The sequence below is a fragment of the Notamacropus eugenii genome, chromosome 6, assembly GCF_028372415.1.
Source record: "Notamacropus eugenii isolate mMacEug1 chromosome 6, mMacEug1.pri_v2, whole genome shotgun sequence".
Lineage (NCBI taxonomy): Eukaryota > Metazoa > Chordata > Mammalia > Diprotodontia > Macropodidae > Notamacropus > Notamacropus eugenii.
In genome coordinates this window covers 330,276,497-330,299,472 of record NC_092877.1, presented here as the reverse complement: position 1 = coordinate 330,299,472, position 22,976 = coordinate 330,276,497, and the positions used below count along the sequence as shown (strand labels likewise).

Here is a 22,976-nt window from a genome sequence, read left to right as displayed (position 1 = left end):
TTAGCACCGGCTGCCCTCTACGCCTAGAATATTCTCCTTTTTCAGCCTACCTCATAGAATCCCAAGTTTACTTCAAGACTCAACTCAAGCCCCACCTTCTCTGAAACCTAACCCCTCCTCTCCGTTCACCCCCATCCCCATAGCTGCTGGTCAGCACCTTCTCCCACAAAAAAATTCCCTAGCATTTTTGTACATGTTTTAACATAGCTGTTGTCTCTCGTGATAAGCTTTTTGAGGGGAGGGGTTTCGGTCTTTGCCACTTCTGTCCCCGGTGCCTAGCACAGTGCCTGTCATGTGGTGCTGCTTAGTAAATGCTTGTTTGATTGCTGCTTTTAAATTCTGGATTTGTCTCAGCGATTGAAATAGGACTTCTGGACCCCGACACACATGTTTACCATGTTCTCTGTGACAGGTGAGGAATATAGTAGTTGCCCATAACAAAAAGCTTTAGGCAGACTCTCGGGGCTGTTAATGTTCTAGCCCCTTGGAGTTTAAAAGCCTCCTTTAAATGTAGACACATACAAGTAGGGAACAGCTGGGTGGCACAGGGAGTAGAGCATTGAGCCTGGAGTCAGGAATGTGCGCTCAGATTCTTAATAGTTGTGTGACTCTGAACAAGTCACTAACCCCCCCCCCCCCCAACTGCCTCAGTTTCCCTATCTATAAAATGGAGATAGTGATAGCAGCTGCCTCAAGGGGTTGTGTGGAGCCAATGGGACAATAAATGTAAAGCACTTAAGAGAGTTCCCCATGGTATTATTTGTTGTTGTTATTGTTATCAGTGAGAAGTTACATCTGACAGTCTGGTACTGGTGCAGAAAAGGGCAGAAGCGAATGGAGGAAAAAACCCAACAACTCAGATATAAGAACTAATAACAGTACGAGTCCATCCTACAGAGGTGCAGTGGCTTCCCTTTCTGTTTTTATATATGTGGCCAGAGATCCAGAGACTGATTTGTAAACAGAAAGTTCTCTGTAGATATTTTTTAACTGAAATGATAAAAGCCATGGAAACCCCTGACAAGTACTCAACTGGTAAATTTTCCTTCTTTGGACAAAAACTGTCTTATTTAAGTTCATTGCATGTTCTAATAGGGTATTGTGATTTGGTGATAGCTCTCTGCAAAATGGTCATGATTAAAGGGATGGCCATGTCAGGGCATTTTGCTGAGTGAAAAGGCTAGTTTCAGCAAACTCTTCCCACACTTTTTCTGTATTTAAAAACAAAAGACAAATCCTTTTAAATGAAACAGATTAATTTGCTTGCCTGCTGGTACCCTTCTTTTATAGGATATTGGCGCATAGGTGTGAACTCCTTAGTGCTGCTACATAAGATATGCATTGAACTTTAAGAGATGAGAATATTTAGGATTACCAGTGATTGGAGGTTCTTGTGGCCTGTAAATGAAATAGACTCTGAGACTAACTCTAAGACTCAGACCTAGCTCCAAAGAAGTCATAAGAAAGATCCACTTGTATTACAAAACTTTTCAATGTGAATAGTGTAGGAGGTAGGAATTAGTCATTAAAATACTTTAACTGTTTTCGTAATTTTTGTGTGTTTGCAATAATTTCTAACAAACCAACCAGTGATGAACTAAACCTTTAAAAAATTTCAGAAAGTCATGTCTTCTCTTTAAAAAGTTTTTTTTTTGGATTCCTTCCTGTAAGATACCTCTAAGATGTAATATATGACAATTGCCATGTTGCATATCTCCAGCACAGTATGGTACCATTCTTATATGGTACCACATATATGATATGATCTCCAGGCTCTGGACATTTTCACTGGCTGTACTCCTTTTCTGGAATATTCTCCTTCATATCCTAGCTAAAATCTCATCTTCTACAAGAAGCCTTCCCTATTGCCTCTTAATGCTAATGCCTGCTATAATCATGTCTATATTATGTAATTTAATATAATTATATATTATAATTATCTTATATATCTTGCTTGTACACATTTGTTTTCATGTTTTCTTTCTCTGTTAGATTGTGAGCTCCTGGAGGGCAGGGACTGTCTATTCCCTTCCTTTATGTCCCTAGCACTTAACACGGTGTCTAGCACATAGCAGGTGTGTAATAAATGTTTATTGACTGTTGGTCTTTCATTTTCAAAGAGGACCAATGGCATCATGATTTTGGGGTCAGGGTCAGGCACAGTTAAGTCTGTTACAACATTTTTGGGATAACGATGTCTCTAGATTTGCACATCTCGGTTTCCTTTGTGCTGCTGCTGTGATGCTTTGCTTATGTAGTACAGCATCTCCTTTGATGTGAGCATGCAGTGCTGGGCTGTGCAGTGCTAGCGTCTTCCATGAGAGACCTCGAGAGCATCCTTTCACCATTTCTTCTGACCACTGTCTGAGTAGGTACATTACGTGAGCATAAAATGGGCTTTTAGGTAAATGTGCATTTGGCATTCGGGTTGCATGTCCAGGTTTCTCAGGCATACAAGAGTGAAGTCAGCACAGCAGCTCTGTAGACCTTCAGTTTGGTAAGCAGCCTAATACATCTTCTCTCACACACTTTCTTTTGGAGCTTCCCAAATGCTGAGCTAGTTCTGGCAGTGTGTACATCAACCTCATCATCTGTGTGGCCATCCCTGGAAAGTATACTCTCGAGGTAAATGAATTTATCCATAGCATTCAAAATTTCTCTGTTTGCTGTGACTAGTGGTTTCACCTGTGGAAGGTACAGTGCTGGCTGGTGGAGGACTTCTCTTTTCTTGATGTTGAAGCTGATTGTCTAGATGAAGAAGAGAGTTGGAATGGCATTGGGTTCCTCTCATGTAGCATAGCTCTTGGTGCTGATTCTCTTTCAGCTGAGATTTATAAGATGGGTGTCTGCTGCTCATATAAAGCTGACTCTAGTGTTCCAGGCTATATGGCAAGAGGAGGTTATCCTGCAACAGATGGGGAACCTTCAACCTTGAAGCCACACGTGGCCTTCCAGATCCTTGGATGCCGCCTTTTGGCTGAGTCCAAGTTTTACAGAACTAATACTTTTATTAAAGGGATTTATTCTGTGAAGTTTGGATTCAGTCAAAGAGCTGCACTTGAGAACCTAGAGGGTCACATTTGGCCTCAAGGGTGCAGGTTCCCCACCCCTGCTGAAGTTCAAAAATGCCTCCATCTCTATTAAAAAAAAAGGAAATAGGTTGTCTTGTGATAATCATGGGGGAAGGAGAGTGTCTCTCTCCTAGTCATTGCCCGCAGGATTCTTGCCAGTGTTCTCCTTAATAGTCTAATCCTTCACCTGGAAGATGTCATCTACCTGAGAGCCAGTGTGGCTTCAGAAAGAGCTGAGGTACAGTCAATATGGTGTTTACAACTCCAGAAGAAATGCCACAAGCAGAATAGAGGTCTGTACAGAACATTCATCAACCTGACCACAGCCTTTGATATGCTATCAGTCATGAGGGCTTGTGGAAGGTTATGGTGAAATTTGGTTGCCTGGAATAGAAAAGTTCATCAGTACATCATTTTCATGATGGCATGCTTGCCTGGGTTCTGGATAACATACGATGCTCTCAGTCTTTCTAAGACACCATTGAAATGAATCAGGACGGTGTGCCTGCTCCCATAGGTTTTAGCGTGATGTTTTAGAACACCTTCACTGGGGATGAACATTGCATCAAAGTCAGCTACGTATTGACAGTAGATCATTTAACTTGAAAAGGCTACAAGCCAAGACTAAACTGGAGGGAGAGCTGGTGGTCAGTTTTTTGTTTGCAGATGATTGTGCACTCAGTGCAGCCTCTGAGGCTGAGGTACATGAGAGTGTGGATCAATTCTCTGCCACTTGTTTATTGACTAATTGACTAACACTTTTAAATATTCATTGAATGAATGAAAGTTTATTTAATTCTCTTTCCTGGGAATGTGAAATAGAATAATATCCTTAGTAATTCTTGGCTGAACAACTCCAAAATGCTTGTGGATGTGGTCACTTGTGATTCTGCTAAAGGAACTTTCAGAGCTTTTAAAGTAACAGGATGTAGTTGCAAAACAGGCAAAGATCACTTAGAGAGTAAAGCATTTATCATCATTTTTTACTGTATGCGATATTTTGGTGTTTGTCTCAACTAGCTGGCACAATGGGAAGAGCACTGAACCCGGTTCAGATGTGGCCTCAGACACTTGCTAGCTTTGTGACCATGGGCAAGTCATTTCACCTCTGTCAGCTATAAAATAGGAACAAATACCTACCTTCCAAAATGTTTGTTGTGAGGATCAAATGAGATAATATTTGCAAAATGCTTACGTAGTGCCTGGCTCCTTCCCTTCCTCCTTCCTTCTCCTATTCTCTCTTTCCTTTTTACCTTCCTTCTCTCCTTCCCTCCCTTCCTCCTTCCCTCCCTTTTTGTAAGAGTTGTCATAAATAAATTCCCTGACAGGCTCCTGTATTTCATATGGGTTTTTAAAAGTATATATCTTGTTTCGTTTACATATTTTTTAAAGCTGTGTGTGCACATGTGATGCTTATTTCAGGTCTTGACAATGCCTGTACACATGCATAGCAACTTTCATTTGCAGTGAATGAAACAGTTGTCACTCTAATGGGTTCTGGGAACACAAAAGCAGAAATGAGAATAGCCCTTCTTCAGAGAGCTCACATTTTATGGGGAGATACAAACAGACAGACAGAGAGTAAACAAACAGAAGATGGTTTGAGGAGGAAGAGGTTAGTAACAGCTAGAGAAGCCAAGAATGACTTCCCATTGGAGACAGCACTTGAGTCAAGCCTGGAAAGAAAATTTGGTGTCTGAGAGGCAGAGATGAGGAATGAGCCCACTGCAAGTAGGAAGAAAGCCTTGTGCAAAGTCACTGAAGCTGGAAAGGGCGCACTGGCTTTGAGGAATAGCAAGTGTTCCCTTTTGTCTTGAAAGTGATGTGGTGGAGAGGGTGTTAGTTCTGTGGGACCTTTGGGAGGCTACAGCCTGGAGCTCGATGGGGAAGAACTTGCAAAGTCCTGATCAGACATTTGTGTTTCATTGCAAAGGCTCTCTCTACTATTGTAGTTAAATGTATCTATAAAAACTCAGCTGCTAAGAGATTCTCCCAAAGAGATCCCACAAAAAGAGAAAGGGAAGGGACCTTTTTCCACATTAGTGCTTCTCTTATTGGAAGAGTCTGAGCTCGGCGTCGGCCAGTGTCATGACAGATACCAACACTTGTCACATTCCCCTGGGAGGGGCAGCACTATAGTATTGGTAATCAGTGACTTACCACTTCAGTATCTGCATAATGTCCCAAGCCTCAGAGGCCACTGCTTATCCACAATCTTCTGTTTTAAGTGAAAGGACGCCAGTGCGGGAAGCCATTCGAGGAGCTGACAGCAGAGAAAAGGCTTATGAAAGAAGATGAAATGTCCATGTAGTTTTTCTTCCAGCCTGCCCCCCTCCACACTGCCTTTCCTGCTCTGGGTTCTCTCCCACCCTAGGGCAGTTACAATGGGCATTAGTGCACACAAGCTTGGCCCACAGCAGGGGGGCCATGTACTTTGTCTCCAGCCCTTTGCTATTGAGTTAACTCTTCGAATACCTCCCCTGTTCTCTTGGGTTGCTGGTAGTTCTGTTTGTGGGGAAGACCAGGGTCAGTGGAAGACAATAATTATGAAGGCTAAGTGATTGTTAAATTAAACACCAACTTTATTAGTAATATTTTGTATTTCTTTAATAATAATAGTAATGGCTAGCATTTACACAGTGCTTTAAGGTTTACAAATGCTTTATGTATGCATAAGGAACTCCTCTACTCCTAGCAGCAATTCTGTGAGCCAGGTGCTATTGTTATACTAACTTTACATGAGGAAACAGAGGCAGATAAGTGATTAGCCCAGATTATAAGAATCTGAGGCAGGAGATGAACTGGGTTTTCCAGACTTGCAAGTCCCACCCCTCTATCCACTATACTATCCATGTAGCATAGTGGATAAAGTGTTGGATTTGGAGTTTGGAAGATCTAAATTTGAATTGTACCTCAAACATTTATTAGTTTTATGACGTGGGAAAATCAGCTTCAGTTTCTTTGTAAAATGGGGATAAGACAAGCGTTCTTGTTGTTGTCCAGTAGTATTTGACTCTTTGTTAATACAGGAATGATTTACCCTTTCTTTCTCCAGCTCATTTTACAGATGAAGAAGGTGAGGCAAACAGGGTTAAGTGACTTGCTCAGGGTCAAACACAGCTCATGTCTGAGGCTGCATTTGAACTTGGGTCTTCCTGTTTCTATGTCTGGCATTCTGTTCTCTGCACCACCTAGTGGCACCAAGATTAGCATTTACCTTACAGGACTGTTGTGAAGTCCAATCAAAAGAGTAGTTCTCTTAAAACACTTAAAATATACCTTGTAAAGTTACCTATCATAATTATTATTGCTTTATAGAGTCTGCTTTAATATTTTATATATTGAATTGGCTGGCAAGTAAGCACCAGTAGTCCCAACAGTTATGCAGCAACAGATTCCATGAGTAAATCATGAATTTATCACTGAATGTAGTTAATACAGCATTGTCTCCTTTAATCAGTGAATATCTGATTTCTTTCCCTCCTCTGATTTCAGTATTCTAGAGATTAAGAAAAAAACACCTTACCAATTTCACTTTTCCTTTTGAAATCATGTAGCTGTAATTTTTCCTAATTTGTGTGCGTGGGGGTGGGAGGGGAGGTTGGGGAGGGGGGAAGGGAGCAGGGGACCAAAAAGGTACTCAGAATTTTTTTTAAAGTCAGTGGATGTTGATGAGCCCAGTCCTAGCTTTGCCACATGGCAGCTCTGTATCACTTACCTTCATGTCTCTGGCAGTCAACTTTTATCATCTGTAAAATGAGAATAAATAACACTTAGATTACCCATGTTAGGTAAGTGCTGGGATAGTATCTCTATCTTATTTGGTCCTCACAACAGCTTCATGAGATAGTTGGGACAGGCATGTTAGCCTCCCTTTGTAGAGGGAATGTATGAAGGACAAAGAGATTGTGACTTGCTCTAAATTCACGGGGCTCAAAATTGGAAGAGTTGACCTTGCTTGACTCCATGTTTTCTGCTCCTAATGCAATATTCTTTCTACTGCACCATAATAATGCCTCTCCAGCAAATACCCCCAGAGCCTGAGAAATCAGTTACTTGACAGCCCTGAGCCACCTAAACATTCAGTGTTTAAAAAATTTTGAATGGTTTGAATGGTTAAAGGAAGCAAGGTAACTCATGTTAACAGTTACAGCTGAAATTTCTATGTGACTTTATGATTTATAAAGCACTTGCTTAGACCCCCACTGAGAGGGAGACGGTGCATACATCATTGTCCTTATTTTAAAATGAGGAAGCAGTCCAGAAAGATTAAGTGACTGATCCAAAGTCACCCTGGTAGTAGAATCAGGGTGAATGAGAGTTTAAACCCTAATTCCTCTCAGTTGTCTTTCTTATAATATATCATGCTGCCTCTATGTTTAGATTATTTGCACAAGGAGATCAATAATGTAGGAAATTTTGATGAAGAGATTAATTGTGAGCAAAATTTGTCTGAAGAATTAGAAGATTTGTGAAAAATCAGGTGAAAAGTATTTATAAATTACCTCCTGTGTGGAAAATGAAAACCCGTAAGAGATAATAAAACAGATATGACTTGCTAAAGCAGATGGAATAAAAGTGATAAAGATTTAAAAAGCTAGTAGAGGAATACCAAGTGGTGAAAGAATGCCAAAAGAAGGAAATTCAGACTATTATAAAAAACACAAGGGCCAAATAGGGAAGATTTGTGACTTCAGGACTAAGGAGTAGGGTTCTCATAGAGCTCAGCTACCTAGACATCTACTATACTTCCTCATGATTAAGAATTAATTTGAAATTTCTGAATTTCTTTCTCATTGTTTCAGTTTTACTAGTTTTATACTGTGTTTTAAATTTTATTTTTATGTTAATTATGTTAATTTTCCTCATCTCTTATATCACTTGGATCTGGCCAGTTTTTACAAAACTTTTCTAACTTTAATGTTGAAATTTTTTTTAAAGCACCAAACATATATGTGAAGCTCTAATATTGTATAAACTAGCTTTGGTAGATGAACTTGTGCAACAGTCAGATTTCACAATTACCAAATGAAAGGGTTTCTTATTTCTTATTTTTATAACATGTTTAATCCTCCAAAATTGTAACTAACTTGTTTAAACTTGGGGTTATAACTCAGGTTTAGGTGTTCTGTTTATGTGAATGTAATTCAGAGTCTGTGTTGCCTTTATTATGTGTTTTAATATTAGTGGCATGGTTTTGTTTAGACTGTTTCCTGTATTTAAGAATTTTTCCTGTTCTTGTTCTTTAACATTTACAGATTATAAGCACACCACAAAGACTAGCCAGTTCTGGGAGTGTTCTGATCGGGAATCCTTATAGCCCTGCACCAGCAATGGTCACTCAAACACATGTGACAGAAGCCACTGGCTGGGTTCCAGGGTAAGATTTTTTTTTGTTTTGATGGAGAGAGGAAGGGGTTACTTCTCAGTTTGTTGAATTTTTTTAGCTTTTTGTTGAAAGTACATGTCTGACTTTTCTTTTTGCATTCTGATCTTCCAGTATTGGCTTATGTCTCATTAGTGCCTAAAAACTCAGGACTCATGTTCCATTTGGAATCATCACACCTTTAAAATCTTTTAAGCAAAGTGTGCCACAACATAACTGAGGGATTTGGCTCAGAATTTCCTTTTTGTTTGGGCTTTTGAGACTCTCTCCGCTCCCCTTCTTTACAACCAAAGACAAAAGGGTGTGAGCTTGTTTGTGTTAATATAAGAGCCTGTTATACTTCTTTAGCCTTGTATTTTCTGATTGTGTTCATCCTCCATTGCCAGAAAAGACCATGTCATCAGAGAAATAATGACATGACTTGCACTTGACTTTGTTCTGAGTGAGGGAGGGCTGTGCAGGTCACCAGCCTCACTTCTCCTCCAGAGCCATCTGAGTCCAGTGATCAGACATTCATCAGGATGACTGGAGATGACTCAGGATGCACTGGGAGACCTTGGGCACTTTAGGCCAAGGTCTTTGCAAGTACTCACTTAGGGTGAGGCAAGGCCCATTCATTGAATAGGCCTGTTGAAGAATCGCCCAGAGTGTTATTCTAGTAACTGAAATAATTTTTCTGTCTCTGAAAGTCAACACTTAACCGAGAAGAGAATAAAATCATTAGTTGTCTTAGAAATGTAAAACATGTTTTTCAACTCTTTGGAATTGGATGTTACAAAAGAAGTTATGTATTTTCATTGATGAAAAGCCAATTGAAAGAATGGCTGTTTTCCTCCCTAGCCATATCCATTTTCTACTCTTAGTAGTGTCATTGAACTGTAGATTTAGAGCTTAGAGATCATCTAGTCCTGACTCCTGGTGGTACGGATGAGGAGAGTAATTTGTTTGGACCTTGGCCCCTAACCCATCAGTGCTCTGAACACTACTTTGTGTAGGTCAGAGCACCTGAGGAAGGCATCAGGGAGACAGCTGCCCAGGTTACTGACCTTGGCCTCTGTCAGAATTTATCATATCATAAACCCCACAATGAAACAGGAGCTCTACTGTGTTTGTTTTCTCATATGGGTAAAAAGGCCAAGTTTTTCCTAACAATGACCACTCTTAGTCTCTCTTCTTCAGAATTCAAAAGAATAAAGAAATGGAACAGAGTTCAGTTCTTGTCAGTTCCTAGTGGATAATTCTCCTTGAAGCTCTATCATCCATTTACCTTGGGTGACTCTAGCTTGGTTTATTATACAGTAAGAACTTAATAACCATTATTTGAATAAAGTATTTGCTTCAGATATTTATTTGTGTTAATGAAATAATACTAATAATGCTGCAGACTTCTTGAAGATAGTTAGAAATGTGAAATGTCTGTTATTTTTTATTGTATTTATTGTATTGTATTGTATTTTATTGTATTTATTGTATACTGAAATATTTTTTAAATACAGCTTTTGCGGGGGGGGTGGGGGGAGGAGGCAATCAAGGTTCAGTGGCTTGCCCTGGGTCACATAGTTAGTAAGTGTCAAGCGTCTGAGACCTTACTTGAACTCAGGTCCCCCAACTCCAGAGCAAAGCCCAATCTACTGCGCCTAACTGCCCCTAAGCTTCCCTTTTAAACGTTCTCTTTAACAGGCAAGTTCAGAGTTAGTTGAACCAGTGTTGGTTTCAGAGGATGGGGTGGGAGGTGGGGGAGCATGAGGACTCTCGAGTACAGGTAGTCACTATTTAATGCCCTGCCAGACAGCGTTGCCTGGTGGCTTGGTTTTTCTGAATTGTTTTTTCTTGTGATAAGGGCAGATTCCTTGCAGGTGGGCATGCTCTGAGAAGAGTGTGGTTTGTTTGAAAGCATCAATATGTGTTTCTTTTAATGGCAAGAAAGTTTCATTTACGATGAGTTTTAGATATATGGTCAGTAAATTAGACAACTGAAACCATTCCTCCTACGTTAGGGAAAACATTGGATAGTTTGTATTTGGAGCTTAAAGTTTTTATTATTAAAATGGCCAAATGCTAATTTTCATGTCTGCTGAAAAGTAATTTCAGGGTCCTAGAAAAGTTTTGTTTTCCAGTTCCTTGATTAAATACTCACTAGGTAGTTTTAATTTAGTACTAAAGTGTAAGTGACAGACTTGGGAGAATAGTAGATACACCCTTCATCTCAGTCAGGCCTGGAAGGAGGATTGTGATCATTGGCTACATGAGTGATTTCCCTGAGGTTCACCCAGTACTGTTGTGTAATGAGCCCATCAGGAGTGGGGACCTACGTCCTCAAGGCCACACGTGGCCTTCGAGGTGCTTGGGTGCAGCCTATTGAGGCCAAGTTTTACAGAACAAATCATTTTATGAAGGAGGTTTGTTTGTGAAGTTTGAATTCAATCAAAGGACTATGCTTGAGGACCTAGAGGGCTACATGTGGCCTTGAGGCTGCAGGTTCCCCACCCCTGACAGAGTCAAATGATCATGACTTGAGTGAAAGTTTTCCCTTACCCTTTTTATTTGTAAACCTCTATGGTATTTTCCTTCCCAAAGATATTTACCAAGCCTGTTTCAACCTGTGAGCTTAGAAATTAAGAAATTTCTTGATTCACATAATGTGGTATTCACAAAACACAGTTAAAAATTATTTCTCTATTGTACTCTGATGTACTAAATTTTGAATGAAACACATTCAAATACTTTCCTTTTCAGTTTTTTGTGCCTTGATTTATATAGTCTATTTCATTTGTCCTAGTGTTTATTTACCTTTTCTGTTTAAATAGAATCTGAAATGCTAAAAGGACAAAATAAATCCTCTACCAAACTTAGGTCAGTTATAGCTATACATATGTCATGTTTATTTTGGTTCAAAAGAATCAGGTGATTTTTTATTCTTTTAAATAATATCTCTTTTTTCCCGTAGGGATCGAAAACGTGCTAGAGAGTTTATAGACACTGGTTTTTCAGAAAGGTGAGTAAAAGTGTAGTGGAATACTTAGTGTAGAGAGTTGGGAGCCCAGGATGGGCACAAACTAAGGGCAGAGAGCTGAGCTCCTCCTCCTTAACCACACTTGTTCCCACTGTTGCTGTTTTCCATCCTGACTGGCCTGCCCTGCTCTCTGAAGATGTGCATTCCACGGGGCAGCAGAACTATCGTTCAGCTCTGAGTTCAGCCACATCTTGGCTCATATCTTAGTCTTGTTCAGGGCTGGCTGTGTTATCTTGGGGGAGCCACTGAATCTCTCTGAGAATTGTCTTCTTCACCTCTCACTGCCTCACACAGTTGTGAAGAAAGTACTTCCTAAGGCACCAATTGCCATGTCGATGTGTGCCAGTGTCACTTCTTTTACAGAGAACCATTAACAGTAGATATGTTCTTCTAAATGTGAGAAAGTTGACTATTAATGATCTAAGAGGGATGATAATTCCTCTCTTGGTATACCACATGTACATTTTTTAGATATTTGAAATTTAGCAAAGTGTTATATCTTTTTGGTAGAAATTTTCTACAAATTCCATTAAATTTGTTGTTGTTCAATCATTCAGTTGTGTCCACTTCTTCATGACCCTTTGGACCACACCATCGATGGAGCTTTATTGGCAAAGTACCAAAGTGGTTTGCCATTCCCTTCCACAGTAGATTAAGGCAAATAGAGGTTGAAGTAACTTGCCCAGAGTCACATAGATAGTAAGTATCTGAGGCCAGATTTGAACTGAGGTCTTCCTGACTCCAGGTCTAGTGCTTTGTCCACTGACCCACCTAGTCACCTCCATTATACATCTTTTTTAAAATGCATGTGAAACATAATTTGACCTTGATTTCTTAGGATTATCATTATACAAATGGATTCCATGAATATTTATCATCTGTACTATATCTAAGGCATGGTATGGTGCTGGGCACTTCGTCTTTATTGTATTGTTCTGGAATAGTATATACTCTCTGAGGCTGTTGGGATGACTCCACATCATATCTGATGATATGCTTTTTGAGTTTTATGGCTCCCTTCTTTAGAGGTTTTGGTGGTTTGGGGGAGGGATGGGCGGTCTTCCTGGCTGTCGGTGTAGGATGTCCTTGCCCTCTTTCTCGTCATGGCACCTAAATTTCTGTTGACTGAGATATCAGAAAAATGTCCTTATTGTGCATTTGTGTCTAAAATAAAGAGTAAATTGATGCTGAATGAAAACCTAAAGGACTTCTTATTTAAGTAAATTGTAAGAGCTTTAGTGCAGAGGCTTTGACATCTGTTTTGGTGTTCAATGGCTTTTCTTTTCTTCTTTACTGTTCCTTAGTCACGTTATGGAAGTTGGATAAGAAAGAAGCTAATATAGTTGGTTAAATGGTGTTTGCCTCTGACATGGATGCCTTTGTTAGACTGTACTTTCTAACACTGTAGCCCTATAAAAAGATGGAGGACTGTTCCTCTAAACAAAAACCAAGTCAACAATGGTTTATTGGGCATCTTCAATGTGCCAGACCCTTTGCTAAGCCCTGGGAATGCAAAGACAGTAAGCAGGTGGTGCTCTCTAGGACAGCTGAAGCTGAAGGAAGGAGCACTGGGTGGGGCTTCTTACAGAAGGTGGGACTTTGCTGGGACTTGAGGGAAGCTGGAAAAGCCAGAGAGCACAGATCAAGAAGACAAGATGTGCCCCCCAGCATTGGGGGAGAGCCAGGGAAAATAGACCAAGTCCAGAGCTGGCGTACCTGATGGCAAGGAGGTACAGGGAGGCTGAGGTCAATCAGGAGTGGGGGGTAAGGTGTAAGAAAACTATTAATAGCTAATGGCTGACATTTATAGAATGCTTTAAGGTTTGAAAGTGCTTGATTCTCACAACAACTCTGGGGGATAGGTGCTGTTATTATCTCCAGTTTACAGGTAATAAAACGGAATTAAGCAGAGGTTAAGCAGCTTACCCAGGATCACAGTTTTCTGAGGCTAGATTTGAACTGAGGTCTTCTTTTTGACTTCAGATCCAGCGTTCTATCCACTAAGCTACTAAGCTGCCTGAAAGACAGAAAGGTAGAAAAAGGCCAGAGTATGAAGAGCTTTAAAAATTTGATCTGGGGGGTAATAGAGAGCTATTACAGTTTCTTGAGTAGTGGGTGTTGTGGTCAGACTTGCACTTTAGGAAGTTTGCCATCTGAATGGAGGATGGACTGCCATAGGGGGAGACAGGAGACAAACAGACCTACCTGCAGGCTCTGGAAATAGTCCAGGTGTGACATGATGAAGTGTGTGGGAGGGGGAGGGATGGCAGTGTCAGAGGAGGAGGGGGCATGTTAGAGATATGTTACAAAAATAGAAATGACGGTACTTGACAACCATACTTCCAGAGTTCATTCTGACTAGGCTAGATGGGTGGGGTGGGGGGGAAGGACAGATAAAGAGAGAGTGAGGAATAAAGGATGACACCAGGTTTTGAGCCTGGAGGGCTGGGAGAATGATGCCCTGGATAGTAACAGGAAAGTTAGGAAGAAGGAAGGCTTTGGGGGAGAAAATGGTTCTGTTCTGGATATAGTAAATTTCAGATGTTTATAAGACTTCCATTTTAAGCTGTCTGATGCACATTTGGTGAGGTGAAAGCAGATATCAGGAGAGAGGCCAGGGCTGGACAAATAGATCTGAGAACCATCTGCGTAGAGATGATCATCATATGTATCCATGGGTGATGAAGTAAGAGAGAGGGAGAAGAGGGCCTAGGACAAAGCCTTGGGGAATGCCCACAGTTGGCACGTGCATCCTGAATGGAGATCCAGCAAAGAAGGCCAAGATCCAAGAAGCAGGTAAAGTTAGAGGAGGAAAACTAGGATAGGGGAGTATCCCCAAAACCTAGATAAAATGGCTATCACTAGTGTCAGAGGCAGCCGAAAGGTTAGTAATGAGGATCGCAGAAAGGCCGTCACATTTAGCAATGAAGAGATCATTGGTGACTTTGGAGAAGGTGATTGTAGCTGATGATGAGTTTGGAAGCCAGACTGCAGTGATTTTAGAAGACAGCAAGAGGAGAGGGAATGAAAGCACATGGATTTAAACAGAAGTCAAGTTAGCTCTTGAAATAAAATTATTAATTATTTTGAATAGATGGCACATTTATACTACAGAAGATAGCTTAAAATAAAATAATTTTATCCTGCTTCATAGGAGATTCCTATCAAGTAGCAATAAATTCATTTCAGTTCATCTTTCTCTTTGGTTTTTATCATTCTCTAATGTTGAAGTAGATTTAAATTTAACTTTTCTGTAACTTTCCATCTTTATAAAAGTTACTACCACTTCCTGTATTCCATATCTGAATCAGCCACAATTTAGAGCAATGATTTAACACTTATGAATATTAGCCTTACTTTGATATCTGTTATTTCAGTTAAAGAATAAAAGAAATGCGTTTTTTGTTAATGTATAATAAATATTGTAGTGAAACTTTTGTAAAAATAAAGAAAAAAAATTTATGGTCAAGTTACTCCTAGTAATACTAATGAAAGTAAAGAATAGATAACCTTTTATCTTTTCATGACCTCTCACAGTATACATCTTTTTTAAAAATTATATTGGTGAAGACATATATATAGACATATTTATATGTACATATATGTATATGAATTACAAATGAAGGTACCATGAAATAATGCAATTAATTATTTGTTGTAAGATGATTAGTGAGTGATACCAAATTTGTCTAACATGTTAAAGAAAAAAAATTCAGAGTCCTGTTCAATCTATGACACACATGTGTCCTGAAATCTCAATTGGAATTGTTAAAATAAAACCACAGTCCCTCCCATCTATGTTGCACTTTATGTAAGCTATTTTCATATCATTTATCTCAGTTGAACCTTCCCATATCTTGATCAAAGATGTAGGAAAGGTATAATTATCCTAATTTTGCTGCTTAAAGAAACTGAGAACCCAGAGAACATGAATTGCTTGCCTAAAGTCTCAAAACAAATTAATATAGAGTCAACACTCAGAAGTTTCCTGACTCTACCACATTATGTTGCTTTTCTAGTCATTTCCCATTTCACTCTTTAAATGAGGTTATTGAATTGAAGGCATTGTAACTTTTCTTTATTACTCCTGCATTTCTACATTGATTTTCTCTAATATGCTCATTCCACATATTATAATAGAAGAGTCATGATTAGGGTGTTTATTGTACTTAACCTTGGTAAATATGTCTCAAAGTTTCAAGCCCCCCTGTCTAATTACAGTCATCTCTAGGAAAGCTAGTTCAGTCGGATGTTGTTAGGATAAACATTTCTGGTTTAGTCCCAAATTGTCATTTTATAACAGATAAGATCCAATTTTAACAGAAGCTGAAATTATTCTTTGCAAAAGCTATAGAAATACAATCCACAGTCTTCATGGGTTTGTTTTTAGATTTTTCCCATTTTTAACTGCAGCATGTACATTATATGTTTTTCAGAAGTGACACATTAGATGGTGGGATTAACCAGAGGAGTTGGTTTGTGAAGGCTGTCAATGGTACCTAGGGCCATAAATATAGCTATGCATCTACTGTCTTTGTTTTACCTTCCCTGCGCCTTCCTTTCATTCCACTTACCTACTTTTACTCTGCAGGAGCACCCAGGGATTGTGTTTATGGATTGGACTTTAAAGCCACCAACACCTCTGCTTACCAAAGACAGTACAGTTTACTAAAAGAGAACAGATAGGAGCTTCTTTTCTTCTCCCACCCCCCAAAACTCCAAATCTGAATCCACAAAACATTTTGAGGGATGTAATCATTTGCTAAGAATCTGTAACATTATGTAGATAATTAAACGTCATCTCCTGTACATCCTAAGTCACAAACCCATCTTTAGAAGCAGCAGGGCAAGGAAAAGTACTGGAGTGGGGTCAGAAGATCTGGGTTTGAGGCACAAACGTGCCCCTGCCCGTTACTCATTCTGTGACCTTGGGCAAGTCATTTAACCTTTTTAAGCATCATTTTCCTCATCTGAATAATGGGGTTAAAATAGATATTTTCCAGTTAGTGTGGAATCAGCCAGAAGGGTCCTTTGACCTCATTTAGTTCAGCTCCTTCATTTTATAGAAGCAAACAGACGAGTAGTTTAAGTCAGAGTTAAGTTAAATCACCTGATTCTTTTGAACCAGTCACAGAACTAGCTAGAAATCATAAAACCAAGATATGAACTCAGGTCTTCTGACTCCAAAAGCAGCATTCATGGAAACATGATAAGCAAAAGGTAGTTTAGAAAAGGTCCACTAAATCATTAAGTTGCACAAAAATAGTTTTATAAATTGGAATACATCTGAATGCTTAATTCTAGAGTCTTTCCTCTGTAGATTGTTTTCAGTTTATCCATTGTGTAGCTTGTTTATAACATAGTTATTCACATATTGTCTCCCCTGTTAGATGTGAGCTCCTTGCTAGGCACATAGTAGCTGTTTAATAAAATTTTTTTTTACAAGTAGCTAATAACTATACCACTTTGTGTAAAGATTGGTTCTCATTTATTAAAGACTTTATTATGAAAAAACATTGTTATTTTGGGCACACAGATCTATATACCTATATAAGTTATGTGTTACCATTTTCATAATATGCTAATTGATTATTGATCTTTTCTCTCCAGTTGACCTAGTTGGAATGATCATTTCATCCTTAGACATTACGTATAATAATTTCTGCATACTTTTCCTAAAAATTTTGTATTGTAATTATTTATGTACATGTCCTATGCCCTTACTAAATTATAAGTATCTTAGTTGCAGAGATTATGTCTCATTTATCTTTTGTATTTTCTCTAGCACCGAATAGACACGTTGAACATAGTAAACGATAGTTTTTAAAAATTAAATTGAATTATCAAGGCATCTCTTTTATGAAAATTTTCATCTGATTGAGTTCCTTGTATTAACAAGGAGTTTTAATGGATTAGCTGAGAAATGGAGATAAAATAGATGCAGAATTATATATTGGCAGAAGTGTTATTGTATGGTGGAAATAGCATCGGACAAATCGGAAGTCGTCAGCTCTGGTAACCTCCTTGTGTAATTAATAATAATAATTTCCTGCTTTGTCTAGCGAGGTGGTTAGGTTAGATTTCCTCCCTCTAAAATCCCTTTGGACTCAGTGTTATGTGACTACAAGTCATATTTTAACAGACACAACTGTGTCTGTTAAAACAGCATTATGCTTAAGGAGGATTGTCAGATTTGCCTAGAATTTAAGACGTGGAATCTCAATTCCTTAAAGCTAAGGACTTTAATTCCCCACACCCCTCTCACCCCAGCCTTATCTCATCTACAGAGTTAGACTTTGGCTGTCCCATACGGTATAGCGAACACAGACTGGGTATGCCCCACCCCCAGAACTCATTTGATGCTTTCTTACCTCAGTGCTGTGTTGGCCCTGCTCCTTGGACTGGAGACACAGCCTTTGAAGCCCATTTCACTTGCTAGCACCTTCACTGGGACTTTGTTGAGCAGTGGTTTTAACCTCTTCAGTGCATTGATGCTCTACGTGAGGGTTTTATGTGTGTATCTCTTCTTCCCTTGCTATGCTGTGAGCTCCATGAGGGCAGCAACTATATCTTACCTAAATACTGGACTGCCTTTATCACGCTGCACGGTACTCTGCATAGAGTACGTAATGAATGTGTACTGAATGAGTGAATGCACTTGGATAACTCTTGCCTTACACTTACTGTTATTTTACATCTCTGTGTTCCTATTTGGATTATCTTTTGTAGTATAAGTATTGCCTCAGCAATTTAGAGTCATATAAAATACCGATACAATTTTTTCCATTCCCAGTTTTCTTTTTTTAAATTATTTTATTGTTTTCAGTTTTCTACAGTCACTTCCATGTATCTTAGCTTTTTCCCCTCCCTCCCCGAGACAGTGTGCAATCTTATATATGTTCTACACATATATTCCTATTAAATACATTTTTATTTTAGTCATGTTGCATAGAAGAATTAAAATGAATGGGAGAAACCATAAAACAAAACAAGACGTAACACAAGAGAAAATGGTCTGCTTCATTCTTTGATCCAATTCCATAGTTCTTTCTCTGGATGTGGAAGGCGTTTTGCCTCAGGAGTCCATTGGGCATTTTTAGGTCCTTGCATTGCTGTGAAGGACTAAATCTACCAGAAAAATTCTTTGCGCACTGTGTTTGTTGCTGTGTACAAAATTCTCCTGGTTCTGCTCCCAATTTTCTTCCAACTTCTACTTTTGAGGGTAGGGATCAGTCTTTAAATCATTATGTTATGTGAGGGGAAATGCCATGGTTCATTTCGTCAATACAAGAAGTACTTAAAGAATTATATTACAGATTTGGAATAAAAAAAAAAAAGCTAATCTTCTGTGTTTTCCAGAAGTCTTGATTTTGATAACAAGACATTTAGATCTGTGGTAACCTCCATGAGCTTTCATTAGTGGTCTCCTTAGTTCTGGTCAGTTCAGCATAGCAGCAGGAGCTGTAACTACTTACAGAGAGGACCAGATGATGAATTGTGTAAAAAGCAACTGCAGAAAGTGCTCTTTGCATTTTACTTAATGTCATTGCCGTTTATTCTGAAGCTGTCCAAATGAGATTATGCAGTACGAGCATAGTGAATAAATTTAAACTTATAATTTATTACAGTAAATCTGTGTTCACTTACAGTTCCCTGTACAAATTAGAAAATACACGATCTCAGTTACATTTAACATTTCAAAATGAAGAAACCTCTTTTTGGGTTTGTGATTGATAGCTTGTTCTGTCTTTGTTTTCTCTTTTTTTCCTCACTGATTTGACTATCAGTGAAGAGACCAACTGCTTTTTGCATATAAACACAGCTTTAGTACATGGGGAATTCTTAACAGTCTTATCATATTTGGGACCATGTTGAAGAGAATGACATATTTCAGTGTTTCTGCTAAGAAGCAGATGTGTAGTTGATGACTTGGAACCGAGGTCTCCTCACTCAGTCCTGAGTGCACTACACCACAGTGCACTTAGGCACAAACAAACCCATCAAAAAACTAGTGGTATATTTTTTGGCAAGTCTCTTAATCTCTCTGGTCTTAACTTTTCTTTTCTGTAAAATGGGTTAGATGAAACAATTTCCTAGGTCTCTTTCAGCTTTAATGTTCTATTTGTCTGTGTTTCTGGTTTTTATGCACAAAGGACATTCCCTCTAATCACATGTTGAATAGGAGAGACCCTGCAGAAAAAGAGCTCTGAATCCCACTGCTGCTTCAGTGGGCTCATGATTCTTGGTGGATTTCCAGGGAATTTTGAAATAAAGCAGAGACGCTTTCCTAGGAAGGGGAATATAGCTTTAAGATCCTCTCAGCAACTTCTGTCAAGCTGGCTAATGGCTAAAATTCCCCCTATCTTGTCACTCAGGTGTTTACTTGGAAGTTCTAGATTGTATACTTCTAGAGATCTCTATGTGAGATGCATGGAAATTTATTAGATGTGGCTAAAATAACTATATCCTTTTGTCTGCACTTCCTATCAAGTGGTCCTTTCTCTTTTAATAATGAAATGATTGGCTTTTGGGGATACTTAAAATTGTCTTACCTCCCACTTGAGTCCAAGTTGTGTGTCTTCATTGGTATGTTTCATTTTAAATACTCTGCTGACAGTTTTAAACTCAATATTTTTAAAAACTACAGTAATCATCTTCCCTCCTAAACTGTTTCCACTGTCAGTGGTACTACCATTATTCTAATCACCCAACTTAAAACAGTCATTTATTTTACTCCCTGAACCTTATTCAGTAAATCACCAATCAAATCCCAAACATTTCAATATGTCTCCTTTATGGCTTCCTCTTTGTTCCCACTACTGCTGTTCTAGTCTAAAGTCTCATTCTTGGATAATTATTAAAAACTGGCTTCTCCTCTAATCATTTTCCCTCACCCCCATCCCATATATTGCCACCAGCTTAATCTTCCTAAAACATTATATCATTATGCCAGTCTGTTCCTTAAATTATCCCATTGTTTAAAAATCTGAACTCTTCTGAAGCCTGGCCATTTAAACTATTGTTGATTTTGTTCCATGTGAAATCTGTATAATATTCTTGTTTCACAGGCTGGGATTTAGAACTTGAATAGAACTTGCAGATCAAGACCACTCATTTTGATACCAAACCCAAGAAATCTCATCTGATGTCATTTAAAATTTCCTGGGCATAAAATTCATCAGCTAAACTTAGTGTCCCTCGGTATGGGCAAAGATTATTATTTAGAGTTGTACATCCCCATACCACCTAGCACAGTGCTAATAAATGCTTTACTACAATAAAACGTTGGATGGATTAGATATTATATATCTATTATTATAGGTAGCCACACAAGTGATACCCACCCATTACTCTTTTCAGTTATAAATTCTGAAAATGATTTTTCCCAAATCAAACCTCAGTATTTTCCAAATCAGACTTTGATTTTGTCTTTATTTTATTTTTCATCACTGAGGCAGATTTTATAGATTTTTTTTGCATCATTCTATAGCACAGATCAAGATTTCTTATGTGGTAGTACTTAACTTTTTTATTATTATATTTTATGGTAAGGGGAAGTGAGACAGCATTTCATAGCAAAATTGTTTCCTTAAAAAGGCACACTTCAGAACAGCATTTTCCAAGGAGTTGAAGTCTACCTTGTATATTTTAAATAGCATTCGGCTTCCTAGTGCCATTTTTACCCACAACAGGAAACTGAATTATTGTAATGTCTGAGTGCTTTAGTTGGCCACTTGGCAACTGCTGCAGTGTTCATTTCTAGTGGTATTTGGTAGTATTTGGTAGTATTTGTATCAAAATGTGCAATTGATTTTAAAGACTATAAAATAGAAAATATTTGAATAGCACAGCAATAATTTCAGTTTAAGGATAGACTTTCTATATGCTAGGGCACTAAATGTTGTTGCATTTTGAGACTAGTGTACCTAATTATTCATAATAACTAGATAAATGAAATCAAGTAATTCAAGAATTTCATTTTAATGAATAGCTGGGAAAACCCCAGAAAAATATTTTAACAGAATTATTTAGTGATAAAGTAGACCCAGTCCAGTTCGTTTCTATTCCCTTCTCTTGCCAACCTCTTTGGGAGAGGTTTAATAGTGACAAGATAGATAAATTAGAATCACAGCACAGTCCTTGAATAGTAGAGAATTTGTTCCATGATAAACCACAATACAGGAATATTTTGTAAAGCCATAGGTCATAGATTTGACTGTGAGTTTCCTTTTATCTTGCATAAGTAGATGTCATTTCATTCATTATCTTTATGTTTGTTGTTTTGTCATTTTGCAGTCATGTCTAACTCTATATGACCCATTTTGGGGTTTTCTTGACAAAGATACTGGAGTAGTTTGCCATTTCCTTCTCTATTTCATTTTTCAGGTGAGGAATCTGAGATAAACAGGGTGAATTGGCTTTCCCAAGAGTCACACAGCTAGTCATTGTCTGAGACAGGATTTGAACTCAGGAAGATGAGTCCTCCTGACTCCAGGTCATGTGCACTATCCATTGCACCACATAACTATGTCTGTCTGTGTCCCTAGCATCTGATACAGTGCTTGGCACATCATAGGCACTTAACAAAATGTTAACAACTACTCTTCCTTGTCACCGTGATAGAATAGTAAGGGACAAAGTAGAAAGTGACTGTGTAAAGATAACTTTCTTCCTCACATTGCGGGCTTCTAGTAGCATTTTCCTACCTATCAACTGTCAACAGGCATCCATGTCACATGACATATGTGGAAACCAGGTTTGTAACAAGAGGAGTGAACATACAGGTGGAACCCAAAGGGTTCCCAGTCTTTAAAGAAGCTTACATCTTTATAATAGCAGAACAGAATCAGGAGGGAATACTAGGAAGGGATGTGACATGGGAGGAGGAATGGTTCAGCAAAGGTGGAATGACGACCACTTCCTATGGGGAAGAGCAAGGTCATAGTAGAAGCCTCATTCTTTTCTCTTGAAACTGCTGGACTGTGAAGATAGTTAGGTCTGCTTATTTGCAAAGGACTCCAGCTACATAAGCATTATCCCAGCCTGGCATAGATTGGCTGGTACCTGTCTTGCTTACCAAAGACACATAGAGAGTCCAGCTTGTGGCGCAACACCACACTATGTCAGCTCAGGGTGAGTTTTGTCTTTGAAACATTAAGGTACTCCTGCATGTTCTGGGTCTAGTGTTTCTGGAAAATATGGCAGTACAAATAGTCAAGTTCAGCTGACCCCTTACTAGCCTGTAACACAGCTGACTGACAAAAATTATATAATTAGTAGAACTAGAAATTGTAGAACTAGTAGAGCTAGCAGAAGGTGAAATAGAATCTTAGAGGGGCATCAGGTTCTGTACTACACTGATGTTTTCCAGAGGAGTCATAGTAGCTAAGCTGCAGTATGTGGAGAGGAGGCTTAGTTTCCTCTCTTGATGCCTTGTGCTGCTGGCTGTTTAACCAGTGCCAGCTGTAAGGAAGCCAGACTCCATATGAAGTGGAAGGAACTCCGA

General features: G+C 38.8%; 1 protein-coding gene across 41 annotated transcripts in view; it reads left to right on the top strand.

Moving 5' to 3' along the window:
* Window positions 1–22,976, top strand: part of TFDP2 (transcription factor Dp-2) — a 179,909-nt gene that overhangs the window by 111,049 nt on the left and 45,884 nt on the right. For 30 of the 41 annotated variants that reach the window (XM_072618161.1, XM_072618160.1, XM_072618159.1 and 27 more), the window contains 2 exons: window positions 8,330–8,451; window positions 11,405–11,452. In XM_072618161.1, coding sequence (XP_072474262.1) covers window positions 8,330–8,451; window positions 11,405–11,452 — 170 coding nt within the window. The remainder of the gene's footprint in view (window positions 1–8,329; window positions 8,452–11,404; window positions 11,453–22,976) is intronic. The other 11 variants (XM_072618162.1, XM_072618153.1, XM_072618151.1 and 8 more) reach the window with 1 other exon arrangement.